The sequence below is a fragment of the Ciona robusta genome, chromosome 9 (assembly GCF_009617815.1).
Source record: "Ciona robusta chromosome 9, ASM961781v2".
Taxonomy (NCBI): domain Eukaryota; kingdom Metazoa; phylum Chordata; class Ascidiacea; order Phlebobranchia; family Cionidae; genus Ciona; species Ciona robusta.
Genome location: NC_143243.1, coordinates 787,351 through 809,072, shown reverse-complemented (window position 1 = coordinate 809,072; position 21,722 = coordinate 787,351). Strand labels below are relative to the sequence as shown.

The following is a 21,722-nucleotide window of genomic DNA, read 5'->3' as shown; positions in this document are numbered from 1 at the left end:
TACCTGGTTGTACGGTGATTGGGTTTTACAGCCACGGTTTTATTTGATATTTTTCCTTCTACAGTTTTTACTTATTTTTGATCTCTTTTTATATAGCTATATATAAAAAAGAAACATTACATTTTTTCCTTTTACGATGCTTTTATAATAATCATTAAATTGAATATTTATAGAAACAAATTTATTGAAATAATTTATATTTACACAACATGAAACCTGCAACTCATAATGCTGAAACTTTGAAAGGTAAAACTCACACGTGTGTAATCGTACACGAAACATTAAAATGGGACATTGAACAAAAAAGCAACAGTTTTACTAAAAGAATTGGACTAATACGAACTAAAGTGGTTATGTTAATTATTGGTCAAACAAATTTTAAGGTGTATTTTATGGTTTGAACCCCAGTTGTTTCTTGGTTAAACGTTTTAACAGCGTTTGAATCTGTTAGAAATGGTGGTTAATGTTATGTTACATATGCACAACTATTGCGTAAGAAAATGTAGAAACATATTTGTAATCGTTTGCACGCAGTATACGCGTCAAGAATTATCTTGAATTTTAGCGGATTTTATTTTACACGTGAAGTGAACCAGTAAATCTTTTTTGGTGTATTTTTGTCGAGATGTAAAACTTTTTTAAAAGTTATTTTCATTTTCCTCGAGTGAAAAATGTCTGTAAGCACAATTTTAAACCGTTTTAAAGTACTTCGCTGCATACGGGAATGCCCTATAAGAAGACAATCGTTGTTGTGCGACGGCGTAAGATGCGTTTATTGCAAGTGATGGTAGGCAAACAGTAGGAACGAAATTGTTGGTAGAATTTTGGTTTTGTAAAGTTATTTAAAAGTGACGTGAGTGATAAACGTAGCGGATCTCTATTTTAAACTGTTTCAATTAAAACCAACTTAGATATATACGGTGTGTACCGTAAGACATAGTTAGTTGCCACAGAACAACTCTAGTGTTATGTTTGCCATCAAGTTGGAACAATTTTATAAACAAAAAGTTGTGGAATGTATTTTGGTCCTGGTTGATGGCGAAACCTGTTTTATGCTGTTGCTTTTTTAACTTCCATAACTTAAGAGTTTAGAACAAATTACCCGATCCCTCCACCTTTATTACATTTTACTTTCATCAAGACCCCCATTTCCGCCCCCTATCACGTCACCACCACTATTCGGCGCACTTGGGGTGATGCTGACGTCATGATTGACTTGTGAGAACCCGTTCGTTAACTTCCCACTTTCCGCTGAATCTTCCTCATTGGTTGATCTACCAATATAACTACGGATGCGTTTCGCTATCTTGAAAGGGACTTTCCCAAATTTGCCAGTCTTCTCTTCCCTTGACGGTAAATCCCCTGAAACGAAAATCAACCAGCGTTATTGGAAACAAAATCTGTTATAATAAATGTTAACTCACCGATGGTGCTTTCCATATTGGAGTTCCCCTGTGACGGTTGGGAAGTCCCCGCAGATTCTTGAGCATATTCTTTACCACTCGGGTTCTAAACAAGTAATTAGTTAAAAATGTCAGATTTAAATATGTTAAAAACACGTTTTGTATTTCCTTTGATCTTGAACATTTAGCGATTTAGTGATTTTCTGATAAGCCCAAACCGGACTCGGTACCTATACACCATTTTCTTGCGTGCTTTTTTTTAACGAAGAAAGGATCCATATTTGTTTTAAACGAAATTATTTGTCTCTGTCAAAAAATATTCGTTTTCAAAAAATCACGTTTGGAAAATTAAAACGTAGTTTCCCCATTACCAAGTATTTATACTCTACCTTTGTGTCTGTCTTCTTATCCGTCGACTTGCGGATACTCGGAAGGTTCTTCTTGCTATCTTTCCCTCTCCTGCTTCCACTACCATCGGTGCTGGTCTCATCCACTCTACGGGCGCATGGGCAAAGGTATCTCCGCATGCGGGGAATACGGGCGGCGTAGATCAATGGGTTGCATAGGGAGTTGAGAACAGCAGGCATCTAAAGATAGCAATGTTCAATTTATCGTTGTTACATACGCCCACAATGTTGGAAGCGCCAAGCCTTGAACTCGTAACTCTTTGTCTAAATATGGAGACATCAACCACTATAGAACGCCTGTGTTGTGGCTCGCGAAGTATAGTAGGCTGGGGGAGATGGGACGCCTTTTCATTCTGTTTTCTCGTCTAATTTAATAGTAAACAAAGAACATTCAAGAAATTATAAAACCGTATTCCCGCGACTCCCATAGACCGCATTTAATTGTTTAAAACACGACCAGCAAATTTGAATGTTATGTGGCACAGGTGTCCAGTCTTCCCTCACCTTATTATATATTTGATAAGTCAGTAGTGCTAAAATGGCGACAGGAAACACACGGTGGGTAACAATAGAAACAAACAGAACACGTTGGTCTCTATGGAGACATAGTCGCATTTTATTACTATGGGGAATATTTGCACCAAAAATACAATTTCCCTGCAACACCCCAAACCCCCTACCAGTATAGCCAACGCCACTGTTTCACTGATGACGACATCGGATGACGCGTAATCGATGACGTAGAGCAACATGGGAGGCGACCAACAGAAGAAGAATGCTGCCACCACCATACCAAGGGTTCGGGCTAATTTGAATTCTCGTTTCATGCGGTTGGTTTTGCCACGTGACCCGTCTGTGAGGTCACGAACACGATTTGCATGACGCTTCACCTGGTGTGACGTAATAAATAAGTGGAAGATACTTGTTTATTCTCGCATGTCGGGCTACTTTACGAGTTATAACACGGGTGTTTTATTTCATACACCTCGTTTCCGCTTACAATTTACTACGTATGTGTAACTTTGTGGGTGATTGTTTTTGTGTATAGCTGATAATTTGGACAACCCATTAATGACCACTGGGTTGGAGCAATTACCGAAGTGTCTTACAACGGTTAATGTTGCGCAATGATGTTGGATGAATAAGACTAACAACAGGCGTCGCAGTCATCAATATCCTTTAAGTAATGACGTTTAATGGTAATCACACGGGTGTAACATTGCGCGCCATACATGATGTCTTCAAACACCTCGTGCATATTGTTCAGTTACAATACATGTGTCATATCTACGCATTTGACTTTACCCGCAATGCTGTTATACCATGCAAAGGAGCGATTTAACCGCAACAATCATATATTTCAGGTTTTATTTCGTTATTTATATATCTGGTAACAATCGTTAGACTTTAGCTTTCGGTTTCGTTCTCTATCGTCTTTACAAGTTAAAATTACAACTCTCCGATGTGTGGGCGATTTTACTTTACTGGGGCAATTAGGTACAGTGTTCATATGTATCGCCCCCCGCGGATGTTATTCATATAGAGTTAGAAATATAACGGTATTGTGACGTCATTTCATTTCCGGCAAATGTTTCAGCGAAGAACGACGATGACGTCATAAATACCCAGAAACACCTACCTTCCAAAACAATATAAGATAAACACTGCCGATCGACACCAACATTCCCAGGAAATAAAAGAACAAACCGAACAGGAACTGCTTTGTAAGACCTGCGAAACATAAACATCATATATTTCGTATCACATAAGGGGACATATTTTCCTAAAATATTTGCAGCACAATTCGAGCAGGTTAAGCATATTATATTGTTATGTGTAATGTTTATACTTATGTGGATAATGAGGTTTCTATTTAAGTGTATGTTTCATTTGTGTATGCATTTACACAGCAGTTGTGTTTTATTTGTAAATTGAATCGAATTGCTTCGTTGTTGTCATATAGTTTACAACATGTTTTGCTACAGGTTTGTAACAGGAGTTGTGTATGTTCTTATAAACAAACTGTTACAAACAAGGTTACCGGCCACATAACATTCTGTATTTTAACATTAACAACGGTCTTTTAAGAGTCGCGGGTCTATGGTTATATAATTCTATGGGAGTCGCGGGTCTATGGTTTTATAATTCTGTGAATATTCTTTGTTTACTACTAAATGGGACGATAAACGAGAACAAAGCGTGTACCATTTCACCCCATCTTAATATATAGTGGGGAGGGGGAAGATGGGACACCTTTATAGCACATAATATCCAAATATGCTAATCGTGTTTTCAACAATTAACAACGGTCTATGAAAGTTGTGTCGATACGGTTTTATAATTCTTTGACTATTCTTTGTTTTCTACCAAATGGGATGGGAAATTAGAAAGAAAAGGTTTTCCATCTCCCCCCACCTTACTATATACTGAGTTTTTGCGATAGAGAAAATAAAGTTTATGTTGTGTTCATGACACTTATACGGTTGAAAATATCCTATTATACTTAATATAGCTTTGCGGCCACTATGGCTGTTCAGTCCTACCTTTCACAACCCTGGAGCACAAGGGGTGATCGCACACCATTCGTTTGCCCGCCTGACATAGACAATATTTCGCACACGACCCAACTTGCCCCACAAACAGGGGAAACACCGGGATAAGAGCTACAACCCAACAGAGAACGATCAGCGCGATTACTCTCCGTTTCGTCATCGCTTTTCGGTAGCTGAAAGTTGAAAGGTTATGTTAGGGTGTATGTTTCATGCTCGCTGTCGAGTTATAACATGGGTGTCTTCTTATACACCAGACACACATGGTGTATTCATACACCTCATGCTCACTCTCAAGTTATAACATGGATGTCTTCTTATACACCAGACACACATGGTGTATTCATACACCTCATGCTCACTGTCGAGTTATAACATGAGTGTCTTCTTATACACCAGACACACATGGTGTATTCATACACCTCATGCTCACTGTCTAGTTACTCTAGTAATTACGCATTTAAACGTTTGTAAATACGTCATTGATATCACGTGTTATAGTACAATCATATTTATGACGCCATAGGCAGATCTATAAATGATAACAGTTGACTTTAAAAGTGGGAAAGTTACTTTTCCGTTCTATATCGGTAAGGTCTTGTGTCAAAGAACGCCAACGCCCTCTAATGTAGGTCAGAGTTGGTCTTTTATTCCGAAGGATTCGTCAATATGTATGTTACAAACGGGTACCCAACCATTCCCGTTTATAACCAATCACATCACCCTGTTACGCTTAGAGGTTAAACGTAAGTTACAATAGGAGTTCGAGTTATTTTTCGCGACTTGATTTTAGTGTGTGTACGTGTGTCTTGTATAGAAATACATTGTTACCGAAGCGTAATAGAGCGGATTGTTTGGTGGATGCCTGCGTATCAGTTTTTAATATGGATAATAGGATTTGGGAAGAGTGGACACCTTTTCATTCCATTTTCTCATCTCATTTGGTTTTAAACAAAACATATTCAAAGAATCTTAAAATCGCATCCCCACGACTTTCATTTAGACTGTTGTTAATTGTTTAAAACACGAACAAGATATGAGGATATTATGTGCTAAAGGTGTCCCATCTTTCCCCACGCTACTATACATAGGCGTACCGCTCTGTATTTTAGAAATTGGCTGACAGGTTTGGGTAATTTATTAAACCAACTCTGGCCAAGAGATGGTTGCGTGTCAGTCTATGTTTTGAACAAGGCCACCGGTTATTATGGGGAAGTTCCCTAAACAAGAACCAAACCGATATCCTAAATTCAAATTCCCCACCTTCTGTTGTAGCCAATGAAAAGCAAGCGATCCAAAGCGACAACCAATAGGAAGTTAACAGAAGCGTTGAAACAGATGCTGGTGATCGCTGTCAGGACCACCCACGCATCCGCATGAAGTTGGTACCTCCCTACAGCAACTGCAGTGGAAGCCAATAATGTGAGTGCTAACAACATGTCAGTTGTTGCTAGACCTCCAATGAACACAAATGCAGGTTTCCTGTACGTTTTCTTAGGCCCTGTTTAAACGTAGCGATGATATTAATGGTTATGTATATACAAGGTATTTAATTGGTGAGTACATTCATTTATGCTCGCATAGCGTATAGGGTCGTCTATAACATGTTTGTTTTGGTTAGTATATGGGTAATAACCCATCGTAACCACGTCTTGTCCAAGCCAAGGTCCAAGCATTTAAAAAAACACAAGTAGGTTTTATTAACGAAAAGACAGTCTTACTAACCCACTAAGGGTAAAATAAACAAAAACCCTCGGTTATAAGGTTTAAGGTGTATATTACAAGTTTGCCTTTACCTGTGTAAATGACCGTTACAACGATGCTGTTAAGTACAACAATAACAAGCGCCAATATTAGTTGTGACGCAACAGTAGCGGCGCTATTGTCAAAGTTAAAACAAGTTCCGTTTATTGCGGTCGCGACAGTTGCTTGTGACGTCATAAGCGTCGATTCTGTTGAAACAAACGTTAAACAATGAATTGTTTGCAAATAATTAAACGAAAATACCTGTCGTCGTGAGCATGTTCTGGAGCAGATTATTCGCTTGTGACGTCACAGAGACATTCATTATGAGTGAGTTCTAGTTTTGTAGCAACGCATACGTCACTTTTTATTCAAGCGTTTCTAACGAAAAAAAAGACAAATTTAAGTCGGTCGTTTATAAACTGTAATAGTAAAGCAACTAGTTGTTAAACACCCTTTACAAAATGATAAAACAGCTTTCTTGTACTAAATGAAGTTGTATAGTTCTACTTGACATGGGGTTCGAGCCCATGGCCTAACATTCTGCCGTGAAGCCCTTTTTTATATGTTTAAATTCACTCGTGTTTGCAAACCGCATTCAAAGCTTGCAATATTTAAGCATAGGCTGTTATACCACATGAGTGTTGGTACAGACTTATATTACTGTGGGGTAAGATGGAACACCTTTAGCACATATTATCCAAATATCCTGATCGTGTTTTAAACAATTAACAACGGCCTTTGGGAGTCGCGAGGATACGGTTTTATAATTCTTTGAATGTTCTTTTTTTACTAACTAATAGAACGAGCAAATAGAATGAAAATGTGTCCTATCTCCCCCACCCTACTATATACAAAGTTTTTCAATATGACGAGTATTCTATTACATTTAAATCCACTATCCACTTAACGCATATATCTAAGTGCGACGACTCCGCTTCTTTTGACCAAATAATTAAACAATTGCTTTTAACCGTAACCTTATATTAACGACTGTCGTTATATCGCTTGATCTTTTCTAGTTTTAAATCCATTAACTAATCTCCGCTACCAACACCGAAGAGACAAATAAGTTATTATTGTTATTATTATCTCAACATATACATATATACACACACAGCTACATCTTACAGCGTTATAAGGTTTACCATATATATTATAGACATCGACATAACATAAACCGTCAAACAGTTTCCGAAAACCCGAACGCGCATTACGTCCTGTGTAGCGTCTTGCACTGTGTCGTCATAATTAAGCGATTGTTGTTTTGATATTTCGTTTGTGACGTTGTCGTGTCAGGAAATTCCTTTGTTTCCTTGTTCAAATCTATCTGTGACGTAACAATTAGTGACAAACCAAAAGAGATGAGTGTCGTTATGTTGAAAAACACGACATAATTCGTATATACTCTGAACCCTCGAAGTCTAAACCTTTCGTAATGTGTCTATTCGCATAATAGACTGATAGTGCTAATGCAGTTGGCTGAAGGGTGGGGTAAGACGGGTTATCTTTCTTTTTTTTCTCGTCCCATTTGGTACCAAACAAAGAATATTTACAGAATTTTATAACCGTATTCTCACGTCTCTAAAAAGCATTGCCAACTGTTTAAACACGATTAAGAAATATGAAAAATTATGTGCAAACGGTATCCATCTTGCCCCACAGTATTATATATAGGTATATAGTATATATTATGTCATCCTTTAAATCGGCCACGAAAATAAATAGAACGCGGTTGAACCCCATTTCCACCTACAACTCTACAACAAAGGAAAATCCTATTTTTTATTAGAATTATTTCCCCAACATCACCACGCAATATCCGATGTATACCGGTGTGTCTACACTCATGTACACGGCTATACAGCATTGGTGTTCAACGTATATGTTTGTAGTTCGTATATATAGATCCTATTTAGAAGACCCACCCATCTGACTTAACTGGAACACGTTACCTGGTATTTAATTAAATTTGTTTAAGACTTTCTCTCAATCTAATTGAAACATAAGAATAAGTGCAACTTATTTATCTTCGCATGGCGGGCAACGAGCCGTTATAACACTTTGCTGCATAAATTAATTTCTCTTTTTTCATTTTAACATAATAGCGGCGATTCAACTTGGTAATGAAATGCGCCATATTTTATACACCTTGTGCTTGCTTAGAGTAGTATTCGCAACAAAATGATGTTAATTATTCAAGTTTATTCAAATTCATGACGCAAATTGTAACTTTTATGACGCAAATGGAAAATGACGTAATGTAATGAATTGGGCGTAGTATAAAGCTTGTAGTAGTGTGATATCACATGTTAACAAATATATAGTGTAGGCTGGGAAAGACGGACACCTTTAGCACATAATATCCAAATATACCGATCGTGTTTTAAACAATCAACAACAGTCTATGGAAGTCGTGAGGATACGGTTTTATAATTCTTTGAGTGTTCTTTGTTTACTATCAAGTAAGACAAAAAAATCGAATGAAAATGTGTTTCATCTCGCCCCAATCTACTGTATATAACGGTTGATGTTGCAAGGTGGTATTGTTGGTACAATGTATAGAGGGTTCACTTGAAGACCGCAGGGTAGGGGCTTGAAGCTCGATGCTGCCAACATCGTGGTCAAATATGTTAAGACAATTAGCGGTGTCACTGATGGGTTATCTAAATAAAACACCCAAAAGTTGCAAACGTTGGGCTCTGTAATGTTTACCTATTATATTCATCGTTATAAAAAGACACAAAATGGTTAAAAAGAATAAATATGATTTATACTTTATAGTATTTGCATTCGATAAATTGCAAAGCCAATATCTTATATTCATACAAAGCCGTTGTAAAATGCAAAGGATATGTTCCAAAACTTTCCGGAATAAATCGATGTAATGTTATAGTATAGTTTAAACTCCAGATTACTCATTACGAGATTTTAGTTCATATTTCACTTTCACCAAAAGTAAAGCAACGTTAAACCTTAATCGTCTTTAATGATAATAACAGAAGTCAAATAAAATGGGTCCCAGTGTTCACGGGTACACTTCCATACCTATACGCAGGAACACAAAGCGCGAATGGAGACTAAAGGTCTGGAAACACTGCTGTACAGCAAGAGAAAGGCGTTATACAAGTTGTCAACAGCCGTGTCTTGATTTGGTCGTCACAATCTTGTGGAGTGCTGAGTAGGAGCATCGTCGCTTCAACGACCAGAAGTTCCAAAGGTGAGAAAGTGAAAGTTTTTTGTTAATGTTGACATAGAAAGAACCTAGTTTAATATAATACAGTGATATAGCAATTAAAATCTCATAATTTCTGATACTTTTTTTACCAATTAAAAACACTCTTTTAAAAGAGTCGTGTAGAGGATACGATTAGACAATTATGTAAAATACTCTTTGTTTACAACCAAATGGAACGATAAATAAATGAAAAATTAATTCATGTTACCCCAACCTATACTATATATACAAAATAAGTGTGACGCTACTTTTAAATGCGCTTCTAGTTAACAAAAATATTATGCGATGAATTGTCTAGTCTACTATTTACTTACACAACATTTAATGGCGGACAACTACAAACTACGCTCGATATTCACTTCACCGGATGCACTTTCATAAAAAAGTCTACAACAACTATATAAAGTAGGGCGGAGGAATATTTATTCAGACACTTTATTCAATTTTCTTGACCTATTTGGTGGTAAACAAAAAACATTTAAAAAAAATTAAAACTGCATCCTCACAATTCCCATAGACTGTTGTTAATTGTTTGAAACACGATGGATGTTTGAATATTATGTGTTAAAGGTGTCCCATCTTCCCCACCAGTACTGTATATATATTTGGAAAGCTCTTCTGGCATGAACGTAACCTACTCACATATAGGTTAAAACCAAAATGTACCAAAAATATCGCGTTAGATAAATTAAGCATACTTAGGTTGATTTAAAAGACGCAAAGTCTTTATAGTGCTCTAAAACATTGCATTTTGGCTTTGGCACCATTAGTTTATTGCGCCTATAAAATTAATAAAATACGTAGTATCTTTACCTAATTTAATTATTTATTTTTTTAGTTTTAAGTTTTTTTTTACCATCCTTATTAGTTTGATTGCAAACTTTTAATATTTTTTGTTTTTTTACATGAATCGTTATTCCAGCAATCACCATAGCTGCGGTATTACTTGTTACGTCATGTTTTCGTCATTGGAGCACGTTGAGTCAGCCTCCTTCGATCCTTGCACTTCGGGTTCTTCCGGAAATCTTCGGAGAATTTCGGATTCCCCGCTTCATCTTCAGGATGCTGCAGAACTATCCGACTTAGGGAATTTTCGGAGCGTTTCGGATTCGATCTCCGAAACTTCTCGTTCGTCGGAAAACTTTGATGAGTCACTACAAAACCACCCGAATCACGATGACGAAATATCTTTTCTACCGTGGGAAAATATAAACCCGGAAGTATTTCGAAATGACCAAATCGAAATAAGCGAGCCTGATCCTAATAATGCTGTTTATGACGCAACAAACTTTGACAATGGCCACTGTTCCACTCAATTCGACACCCTTATACGTCACAACAGCGATTGTTACGTGTCAACGCGTGAATTATCACCAAACAATGAATTCAACAATGAGGTTTTGGGATGTGATAATGACGTCATAAACGATGGACGCTTCGATGATTGGAAATCTGGAATTCAAGTGAACGAATGGAACGAACCGCGAGATGACTCAAAGTAAGCGACTATTTCTGAGTTAATATCACATAAAATAGATCGGGTAAAAGGGTTAGTGCGATCAGATGTGCATTGTTTATTTCCATTTTGATACGGCCAGCTACACCATACAATATTCAACAAAATTATATATTCGCGGTAACTTATAAGCGAACGTCTGTCATTGCTACGCCATGCGAGGATAAACAAGTTATATCATGGCCTACTCAAAACAATTGAGTTTAGGCCATGGTTATTTTCAAATACAAAATGCTATTCCTTTAACATTAACTCTTCCCTAAACCTATCGTTCATTGGTTTCCATACTTACAGTATCGAATACGACTATGCGGTCCTGTTATAACAATAACTGTACACCAATACAAAATCACCATCTTTTGATTTAATTCTATTCTTACATCTTTTCATCTTCTTCCCTCCAGCATTGCTTCTGCCCCACTTCCGCTCGCCCAAGGTTCGTAACTTCTTGCTTTCATTTCTTTATAAACATAGTTAATATGAACACACTTTACGTTTAAACTATGAGCAGAACGGAGACCCGCAATAAGATAAGGCTCACAATTGCGCACCTATGGTATAACTTGAACGTTTACTCTCTGAGCATATAGTACTGTGGGGTAAGATGGGACACCTTTAGCATATATTATATCCAATTCCCTGACTGTGTTGTAAACATTTAACAAACGTCTATGGGGTCGTTAGAATACGGTTATAAAAAATGTTATTTGTTGACCTCAAACGCGACCAGAAAGAACAAGTAGGTGTCCCATCTTCCCCACCCTACTTCAACACGTAGATAAAACTACAAAATCCACATAGAAAATTGTTTATGTCACTAATTACATCATCAATGACGTCACCGTTTAAACCATCATTGACGTCATTATTTTCTCAGATCCTCACCCACCAATCATAGACCTTACTCACTCCCCACGTAACCACAGCACTGACCGCACGGAGGCGCCACAGAGCAGCATTCCCAGCAGCTACCACCTTTTATCATTGATGAATGGATTTTCATGCAGCCAACCCCCAAACTACCCACCTATCCCAACAAACCACCAACCACACTTTCTACCGTTCAATCAACCAATCAACCACCCCGGTATTAACCACAACACTGCGCCACCGCAAGACCTAGAAAACTTTTACATCCACAACCAACCTAACCAACACCATACTAGTCATAACAACCATTATATTCAAGATAACGAAACAAAATGGCCGCCAAATATAGGCAAGTACATACAGAGGGAAATTATAAGATTTCCTTTATTAGAGTTTTTGTCCTCGTCTAAAATGAAAACCATTTTAAATACTTTTGTTTAAATGTTATAGCTTGACAGTAAGCATGAGGTGTGTGAATACACCATGTGTGTCTGGTGTATACGATGACACTCATGTTATAACTTGACAGTGGGCATGAGGTGTGTGAATACACCATGTGTGTCTAGTGTATAAGAAGACACATATGTTAACTCTACAGTGAGCATGAGGTGTATGAATACACCGTGTGTGTCTGGTGTATAAGAAGACACCCATGTTATAACTCGACAGTGAGCATGAGGTGTATGAATACACCATGTGTGTCTGGTGTATAAGAAGACACCCATGTTATAACTTGACGGTGAGCATGAGGTGTATGAATACACCATGTGCGTCTGGTGTATAAGAAGACATCCATGTTATAACTTGAGAGTGAGCATGAGGTGTATGAATACACCATGTGCGTCTGGTGTATAAGAAGACATCCATGTTATAACTCGACAGTGAGCATGAGGTGTAAGGATACACCATGTGTGTCTGGTGTATAAGAAGACATCCATGTTATAACTTGACGGTGAGCATGAGGTGTATGAATACACCATGTGTGTCTGGTGTATAAGAAGACACCCATGTTATAACTCGACAGTGAGCATGAGGTGTATGAATACACCATGTGTGTCTGGTGTATAAGAAGACACCCATGTTATAACTTGACGGTGAGCATGAGGTGTATGAATACACCATGTGTGTCTGGTGTGTAAGAAGACACCCATGTTATAACTCGACAGTGAGCATGAGGTGTATGAATACACCATGTGTGTCTGGTGTATAAGAAGACACCCATGTTATAACTTGACGGTGAGCATGAGGTGTATGAATACACCATGTGTGTCTGGTGTGTAAGAAGACACCCATGTTATAACTCGACAGTGAGCATGAGGTGTATGAATACACCATGTGTGTCTGGTGTATAAGAGACACCCATGTTATAACTCGACAGTGAGCATGAGGTGTATGAATACACCATGTGTGTCTGGTGTATAAGAAGACACCCATGTTATAACTTGACGGTGAGCATGAGGTGTATGAATACACCATGTGTGTCTGGTGTGTAAGAAGACACCCATGTTATAACTCGACAGTGAGCATGAGGTGTATGAATACACCATGTGTGTCTGGTGTATAAGAAGACACCCATGTTATAACTTGACGGTGAGCATGAGGTGTATGAATACACCATGTGTGTCTGGTGTGTAAGAAGACACCCATGTTATAACTCGACAGTGAGCATGAGGTGTATGAATACACCATGTGTGTCTGGTGTATAAGAGACACCCATGTTATAACTCGACAGTGAGCATGAGGTGTATGAATACACCATGTGTGTCTGGTGTATAAGAAGACACCCATATTATAACTTGACAGTGAGCATGAGGTATATGAATACACCATGTGTGTCTGGTGTATAAGAAGACACCCATGTAGTAGCCAGACTTCTTATACATACATATACTACAGCACACAAATCGGATCAAATCTCAATCGACCTCGTAAATAAAGAACTTTGGCGAAAATTTCACGAAATTGGGACCGAGATGATCATTACCAAGGCTGGCAGGTATACGTCATAAATATATTCCAGAACAATCAGTATTACGTAACAATATATACTTTTATTCTCTGTTACGTTTGTCTAATATCAATGTATACTGTATGTACAGTAGGGTGGGGGAAGACGGGACAGCTTTAGAACATAATATCCATATATCCTGATAGATTTTAATCAATTAACAACAGTTTTTGGAGTCGTTAGGATACAGATTTGTAATTCTTTAAATGTTTTTTGTTTACCACCGGATTGGGCAAGAAAATAAAATAAAAAAGTGTCCCATATTCCCCCACCCCATTAAATAGACAAATCATTTAAAATGCATTGGTCGCCACATTGATCAACTGCCTAACTTAGCTGCTTAAACTTGGCATGACGTTATTTCAAGTTAAAGTTTACAATATAGAAAAATACACTAGTCCATCATGCATACAACTATAACCACGGGCAGCACCTGTTCTTTCCCTAAAGTAGATGGGATTTTTTAAAAAGCTTTCGTAACCCACACGCAAGACACATCACGTATTTTTATTTGGGGAACTGACCTGAAAATTAAGTTTTCTTCTGTTTATTTCAGACGAATGTTCCCATCCATCAAACTGAACTTCAAAGGGTTGGACCCAACGTCTATGTACATCCTAGCTATTGATATATTGCCAGTAGATAACAACAGATACAGGTAAGATAGAATATTGAACTAAAACTACGGTGTTTATAAAACCTATTTACACTAACACTATAGCCTACCGCCAACCCTGAGCGTGAATGGGTAACGGATTCAGATTTGATAGAGTGGGCGAAGACGGGACCATTTTAGCACATATAATATCCAAATACCCTGATCATATTTTAAACAATGAACAACGCTCTGTGGAAGTTGTGATGAAACGGTTTTATGATTCATTGAATGTTCTTTGTTTACTACCAAATGAAAAGAGTAAACTAAACGAAAAGGTGTCCCATCTTTCCCCACCCTACTATATATATCCCAGGCCGTCTGTTCTACGTCCTGCTTTATAGGACCTCAGTGTGTGTTTGTTAATTTTCCAAGGTTCGAAGACCCTTTAAATAAAAAACTAAGGCCATGAACAAACGTGTGCTTGTAGTTCCCTAATAAACAACTTGTGCCGCTACCGGTTAAGTAGCAGTGCTAACCACTAGCCCACCCCATGCACCAGGTACGTCTACCATAGCTCCCAATGGATGGCAGCAGGCACCACAGAAGCAAGCACCCCACCTCGAACTTACGTGCATCCTGATTCGCCAGCGTCTGGTGACGTATGGATGAAACAGCCAATCACATTCGACAAATTAAAACTGACCAATAACGAACAGAACAACAAGGGTCACGTGAGTACCATTATTATGATGTAACAAAAAACCAGTACGGTAGGGTAATGGTTGGGGCGCTTGCAATGAAGCTGGAGGGTACACGTTCTAAATTCGACACTGATGCTACCACTGAGCAGGGTATGTGTCCCTGGGCAAGACACTTAACGTCAATTTCTCCAACAAAGTGGTCACTGATGGGTTGTTGTAAACATCCACAAAGTTACATATACGTGGTAACTCGTAAGCGGACATCAGGTTTATGAAACAGAACACCCGTGGTGTAACGAATGTGGTTTATAGCTATCACGCGAGGATTAATAAGTTACATTTATTTATCACCAGTTGATCCTGCACTCGATGCATAAATACCAACCTCGTATTCATCTCATATCGTGCGGCAAATTCCCCAAGTATGACGTCATCAGTTACGTACCCGCCGTCGGGAGGATCGATGACGTCATTCGTGATGACGTCATGACGTTTGTGTTTCCCGAATGCGCCTTCACGACCGTGACAGCTTACCAGAACCAACAGATCACACAACTTAAAATTGACAGGAACCCTTTCGCTAAAGGTGACGTTTAAACTTGTTTTTAGATGTCTTAAGCCCAGCTGTGTGTTTTAATGATAATAAACCAACTCTGGCCGAAATCCCCCCAACCCCTTGCTTCTTTCGCCATGTATGAACCTTTCGTTGTATTTCGTTTGACATTGTCATTTTCAATTAATGCTGTTACCTCTTTTAAACGGCAATGTTATTTTTCCACAGGTTTCAGAGACAGCAACAAATCTTGGAAACCTCGAAGCAGCAGCAATAATGAAAGACAAACGGCCACAAAGCGGCAGTGGAGAGTTAAAACTACGTCACAATCACCTGTGATGACGTCAAACACAACTGATCATATAGGTAAAACTCTCATAACTTTAGTCCAGAGGTTCGAAGTTTAACGCTGCTAAAAATTCCTCAAAAAATAACACAAGTTAAAAAAAATCCTCAAAAAAATAACAGAGTTAAATATACTGAAACTCGTAAACAAGCACGAGGTGTATGAAACAGAACATCCGTGTTATAATGACTGTTGTTGCCCCGCCATGCAAGGATAAATAAGTTACATACGTGGTAACTTGTAAGTGAGCACGAGGTATATGAAACAGAACACCTGTGTTATAACGACTGTCGTTGCCCCACCATTCGAGGATAAATAAGTTACATATGTGGTAACTTGTAAGCGGGCACGAGGTGTATAAAACAGAACATCCGTGTTACAACGACTGTCGTTGCCCACCACACAAGGGTAAAACAGTTTCAATAACCAAATTCTTTTTACTCTTAGTTTCCCCAATCCACCCGATGATCAACATGTCATCCCACCCTCCTATAAAGAGGAACAAACTTCATTTAGAGCAAGCATTCAACGAACCGGTAATCTTTGCATAACTAAGCATACGTGTATTTATATCATAGCCCTGACCTAACTATGATACAGACTTAGATAATGTAGCCTTTTAAACCAATGAATAGTAAATTGTGTTTCGCAAAAAAAAGCGACGCTAAAAAACCAACGTTTCGTGCCCATTTATTGGTCCCACTTTCTCACTATTATCTTTTCCCAATTTCTTTCAAACTTTTCTCTTATTCTTCTTTTCTTTTCAGGACTTTGTCTTTCCTTCCATCTCGCCCGATTATTGCGTCACAAATCTTGACAATGACGTCACATGCAGTGAACTCCCTTACCAGAGAAATCCCGATGACGTCATTAAACCTTCGGATTCCGGCTATGACACATGTCTGACGTCACAATCGTTTTTGAGGCCGTTCGATGTAAACGCTTTTAACCCGTTACAGGGGGATTTACCCCAAACTGAGAATGCAGCTTCGTTTATTGACGATTTTGAGTTGGAACTCAGTACTAACGGAACAAATAGTGACGTCAAGCATAACGAGAGCGAGTATTACGTCATTTCAACGTCACATTCCGAAAATGACGTCACGGCAAACCTGACGTCAAATAATTTAGAATAATCGAAGTTTCTATTTTCCGCTTTGTTTCCATGCACATCTTTATTTTAAATATGAGAATACAAACTGTCTCAACAATTGGTAGTTATGTATTACAGCTGGCCATGGCAGTCTTAAAACATGCAGATGTTAGATAATTAGCGACTGGACGCCATCATTGTGGACATGCGTGTCCTTCGGCAAGACATTTAGCCTGGAACGTCACGCACTTGTTAACTAACTCGTTAGCGGGCACGAGGTTTATGAAACCGAATACTCGTGCTGTAACGACTGTTGTTTCCCAGCCATGCGAGGATATATAAACTATATTGACATCACTATAAACGAGTCTTCTTTTTATTCCGGCACCCTTAACTATTTTAAGCACAAAACCAATTAACAGTGAAAATTTATACAAATTAAAGTGAATTAAATGTACCACGCAATAACTATATGTACTACTGATGCGGGTGAAAAGGAGATACTGTTAGCGCCCAAATCCGATTAACGCCTCTTTAGAATCGCGAGGACGGTTATATAATTCTATAAATACTCTTTGTTTACTACCAAATGGGCGGATAAAAAAGAATGAAAACATGTCCCATTTTACCCCGCCCCATCATACGTCAAACGTTTAAACCAGTTGAAACGTAAACATTTGACTTGCAACATGAATAAGAGTCGAGGGTTCCATAACGTTAGGTTTAATGTTGTTGTATTACGTAGTTTAGTTTGCTCATAGTAATATTAGCGCCACAAATTACAACCGCCACATTCTTTCCTACGTATTCTTTTTGTAGCTTCAAGAACGACGCAAGGGCGACACCTGCCGACCCTTCCACCACCTTATTATGTTGTGACAACATCATGTACATTGCGTTTGATATCTCGTCCTCGCTTACTGTTACCCAACGGTCAACAACTTTCTGGCATAGCGGGAACGTAGGAGACCCAGCTTCAACACCGCCAGCAGAGGCGTCAGAGAGCGTTTCCAACGACTCCATCTCTATAATACGACCCGCCTTAACAGACTCCATCATAACGGGAGAATTCTTAGGCAGACACCCGATTATTTCGACGCCACTACGTTGCGATTTGATGTAGCTACCAACACCTGAAATGAGCCCACCGCCCCCAACTGTTATAAACACAGCATCAACTTCAGGAAGATCTCGAAGGATTTCAACTCCGATAGTTCCTTGGCCCGCAATGACCCCCAAGTCCGCGTAAGGCGAAATATAGGTAGCGCCAGTTTCCTCTGCAACAGACCGAGCCTTTACCTCAGTCTCCACACAGTCTTCACCGTGCTGTTTAATCTCAACGTTATACAACTTCATTCGCTCTTGTTTTGCAGCTGAAGCATTCGTCGGCACAAAAACTGTTCCAACTCGTCCCAGTGTTTTGCATGCGAGAGCGAAAGCCATTCCGTGATTCCCAGTAGATGCAGTGACATATTTTTCTTCTATATTCTCTCCAAAACTTAATATCTTATGATAAGCCCCTCTTACTTTAAAAGACCCGGTAACCTGCTCTGATTCAAGCTTAAGAAAGACATTCGCGCCCGTTTTAGACGATATATAAGGCGAATGCAGCAACGGTGTGTGAAGAATATACTTCTCAATTGTAGTGTACGCCTTTTCAACTGAGTCAGCGACATCCTGAACGCCAGGGTCTTTGTTTAACGCCATTGCTATGTAATTACCTGCAAGTTAAAAAATAATACACCATAAAACGAATCGGCACTCGTGCGTTTAAACCCGAGAACGCAATACGAGTTAAAAATACGCTGAAAACGCAAAACGTCTGCACTCGCTCGACTGTAAAACGGTCTACTTAAATATTTGCCAAGTTGCTGTAATACTAAAGTACACCGACGTATGTTCAATTCACTTTACTGCGCTGCATGGCATATCTGAGTAATAAGTATTAGGCATTAGGTAATGCTTTCAATATACGATTAAGCCATAGATATCTAAACATATAGATAGGAAACTAAGGTCACGTGACAAGTGATTTTTGCACTTTAACTGCTAATTTCCGAAATATTATTATTTAAAAAGAAACAATTTACGTTAATATCAATATTTTTCTTTATATTTGAAAGTTTCACGTTATAATATAGTACTTTGTTTGAATTATCAACGAAAAACCAGTTTCAGACGCTTCACGCTTGACTGGATCTGGTATAAACAGATCGAACGCATTAAATCAGTCCAGTCTGCAGAGTATGACACGTCGCACGTGTATGCGCAAACTTTTAGTTTTGAACAATATCTTATATATTCTGCAGACTGGAATTTATTTACGTTGCTTCAATGTGTCAAATGGCTTACATTAAATATTAAGCAAATATTCTCAAACAGATACATAGAATATAACAGGAAATTTAAATTTCATAATGTGCAGCAATTTAAAGGAAGTCAGAGAAGCGTTGCTTGAGCTTGAGCAAGTTCGTGTCACATTCACCTGTGAAAATTGTAGTGCTTCATTTTATGATCCATACGATTTAACCATTCACAAAGAGAGTCACAACAAAGTTGATACTACAGACGACGAAATAAGATTGATATACCAGGCAGCCCTTACAGCATCCACTTCTATAGGTATTGTAATTCCAGAAAAGTATTATTCAATGCCACAGCAGTCATACAAAACCATCAAAGATTTAGTTGGAAACTACAAACAGCATCAGAATTGTAAAAAATTGTACATGGAGTATAACAAGCTTTGTATGAATGCAGATGAAAATCTAGGAATGCCACAACACTTGGCTGCTCAAATTTTAATAAAAATTCTGGATGCAATCGCAAACCAAAAAAACAAAAACACACAACATACCAATGCTGCTGGTTACAATATCGAGAACATAGGCGAACGTGATCTAGGTATGTATATAAAACTCTAAAATTTTCATTTGTTTTCGGAGCTGTGAGTTTAATAAATAATTATATTTCAGAAATACTTGAATATATTAGTGGATTCTTAATTAAAAAGGCCATACAACATTACAAAACCCATCACCAAATCATTCTTTAAACATTCTGTCAAGATGAGCCAAGTTATAAATTTGTTTCTGCAATGAGAAAATCGGAAAATGCATTACACTGTCCTAATTCTATTTTTAAAACATTCATGAATAAAGTTTTTATGTTGTATGAGGTAGAGACATCCAAGCAACCAGATAATATCAATTTGTCACGTGTTATAGATTTTGTAAAAAGGGATCAGGAATATCATGCTTTTGTGGATTCTTTATTTAATAAATGGGAACAAGACTATGATGCCCTTATTCAGGTCATAAACTTCATGCTCCACTTATTCTTAAAACTTTTAGGTCACAACTTGGCTAAATGCATGTTTAGGAACAAGCGCTCTGTACGTTCTTGTATATCAAAGGGGATTAGGAGTGATCTGAAACAGATGTGCAAAAATACCTAATTCTGTTTTGTGTGTTTATATACATAGTGTCCCAGAAGGTGCCTCCATGTAGATTTTGTTTCTATAAATACTTGTGTGCTCTTTGACCTAAATTTGGATCTCGGGGAAGCGCCTCTGTCCTGCTTTAACAAAAAAAACCTCGAGAAGTGATAAATTTGGGTAGAGCAGCAGGTCAGATCGGGTATCTCAAGCACCCCGAGCTAAAAGGCTGTTGCTTGTTAATAATCACTGTGTATGTGTTTGTTGTAAACTTTGCAAATATAATTTGTACACCAGTTCATTTTAAGTTTTGACATTTTTATTTAAGAAACCTAATTGAAACTTAAGGCAACAGAAAAAAAGAAATTCAAAGTGTAGGAAAACAGTGTAAACAATAGAAGGGATTAGTGTAGGAAAGAACCCCCACATCTGTCTTTTCATTCTTTATGGGCACTTCACATGGTAACCGCTAAGTATTATTAGATGAGAATCCTTAAAGTAAGAGATGTGCAACATACTTAATTGATCCTGTTAAGTTTTCAGGCATGTGTAGTGTTGGAATTGATCCTAATTTTAATGTTTTAGATTTTGAGTGCACTGTGAAATCATTTTCCGTAAAATGTGCTTCACAGATAGATGCCCTATAGAAATAATAAATATAAATAAACAATTCATAACCAGCAAAGTAAGTATTATATAAAAATGTGTGAGTTCTTCATTATCAATTAGAAGAAACATTACGTAAACTATATTAAAACCTACATTTCTCTATGCAGCATGTCTTTTATCTTGTCACCCTTAGTTGGATCACGGATAGACAAGATGCTCTGCACCAAACTTTCCCGATGATTCCGTTCTTCTTCGGACTTTGCAAACTCCGGACGTAATATTTTAAAAAGAGACCGTTTTATAATTGCATTTTTGTACACATATGTACAGCCAGGAATGCAGCAATGACTCATTGTAATATATATATTAATATTATTACTTCAATATTGGTGCACTGATAGAGTAAATTAGTAGGATTAGGTATATCGGTATTACAATAAATATCGATTAACGAAATGGGCGTATGCACGTGCGTGTTAGTTATACAGTGTACAAAAGTTTTAAGCAGCCAAAACATTTTACGTATAAGGTACCAAACACAATCTTAAAACAATTAAACATTTACCTGCCTCACAACTGCAATGCGGTTTCAGAAGATACATTAAACTTACTATCCGAGTTTTAACATCATTGACTTCGATTCACGTGATTG

At 38.0% G+C, this 21,722-nt stretch overlaps 3 protein-coding genes and 1 long non-coding RNA gene across 6 annotated transcripts; 2 read left to right on the top strand and 2 right to left on the bottom strand.

Annotated features, from left to right (window-relative positions):
• Positions 1–598: 598 nt before the first annotated feature.
• On the bottom strand, positions 599–6,512 carry LOC149730567 (adenosine receptor A3-like). The gene is made up of 9 exons (XM_089885318.1): positions 6,367–6,512; positions 6,156–6,311; positions 5,623–5,860; positions 4,354–4,535; positions 3,450–3,541; positions 2,491–2,700; positions 1,793–1,990; positions 1,425–1,509; positions 599–1,362 (listed from the first exon to the last, which is right to left on the bottom strand). Exons 1-9 carry the CDS (start codon positions 6,425–6,427, stop codon positions 1,121–1,123), a joined length of 1,464 nt encoding a protein of 487 aa, XP_089741444.1. The 5' UTR covers positions 6,428–6,512; the 3' UTR covers positions 599–1,120.
• Positions 6,513–8,287: 1,775 nt separating this feature from the next.
• On the bottom strand, positions 8,288–9,294 carry LOC149730566 (uncharacterized). The gene is made up of 2 exons (XR_016385737.1): positions 9,151–9,294; positions 8,288–8,768 (listed from the first exon to the last, which is right to left on the bottom strand). It is a non-coding gene; the product is annotated as an uncharacterized LOC149730566 (long non-coding RNA).
• Positions 9,199–17,143, top strand: LOC149730565 (uncharacterized). Of its 2 annotated transcripts, XM_089885344.1 has the most exons (11): positions 9,199–9,322; positions 10,263–10,838; positions 11,261–11,292; positions 11,734–12,075; positions 13,623–13,722; positions 14,291–14,392; positions 14,892–15,063; positions 15,388–15,619; positions 15,815–15,952; positions 16,380–16,468; positions 16,700–17,143. In XM_089885344.1, exons 2-11 carry the CDS (start codon positions 10,297–10,299, stop codon positions 17,066–17,068), a joined length of 2,118 nt encoding a protein of 705 aa, XP_089741470.1. In that variant the 5' UTR covers positions 9,199–9,322; positions 10,263–10,296; the 3' UTR covers positions 17,069–17,143. The 2 variants fall into 2 exon arrangements, with proteins under 2 accessions (XP_089741470.1, XP_089741469.1); XM_089885343.1 differs by lacking the exon at positions 9,199–9,322 and having other exon boundaries at positions 10,106–10,838.
• Positions 17,144–19,442: 2,299 nt separating this feature from the next.
• On the top strand, positions 19,443–21,448 carry LOC149730564 (uncharacterized). Of its 2 annotated transcripts, none has more exons than XM_089885346.1 (2): positions 19,443–19,929; positions 21,238–21,448. In XM_089885346.1, exons 1-2 carry the CDS (start codon positions 19,443–19,445, stop codon positions 21,261–21,263), a joined length of 513 nt encoding a protein of 170 aa, XP_089741472.1. In that variant the 3' UTR covers positions 21,264–21,448. The 2 variants fall into 2 exon arrangements, with proteins under 2 accessions (XP_089741472.1, XP_089741471.1); XM_089885345.1 differs by lacking the exon at positions 21,238–21,448 and adding an exon at positions 20,001–20,322.
• The last annotated feature ends 274 nt before the right edge of the window (positions 21,449–21,722 follow it).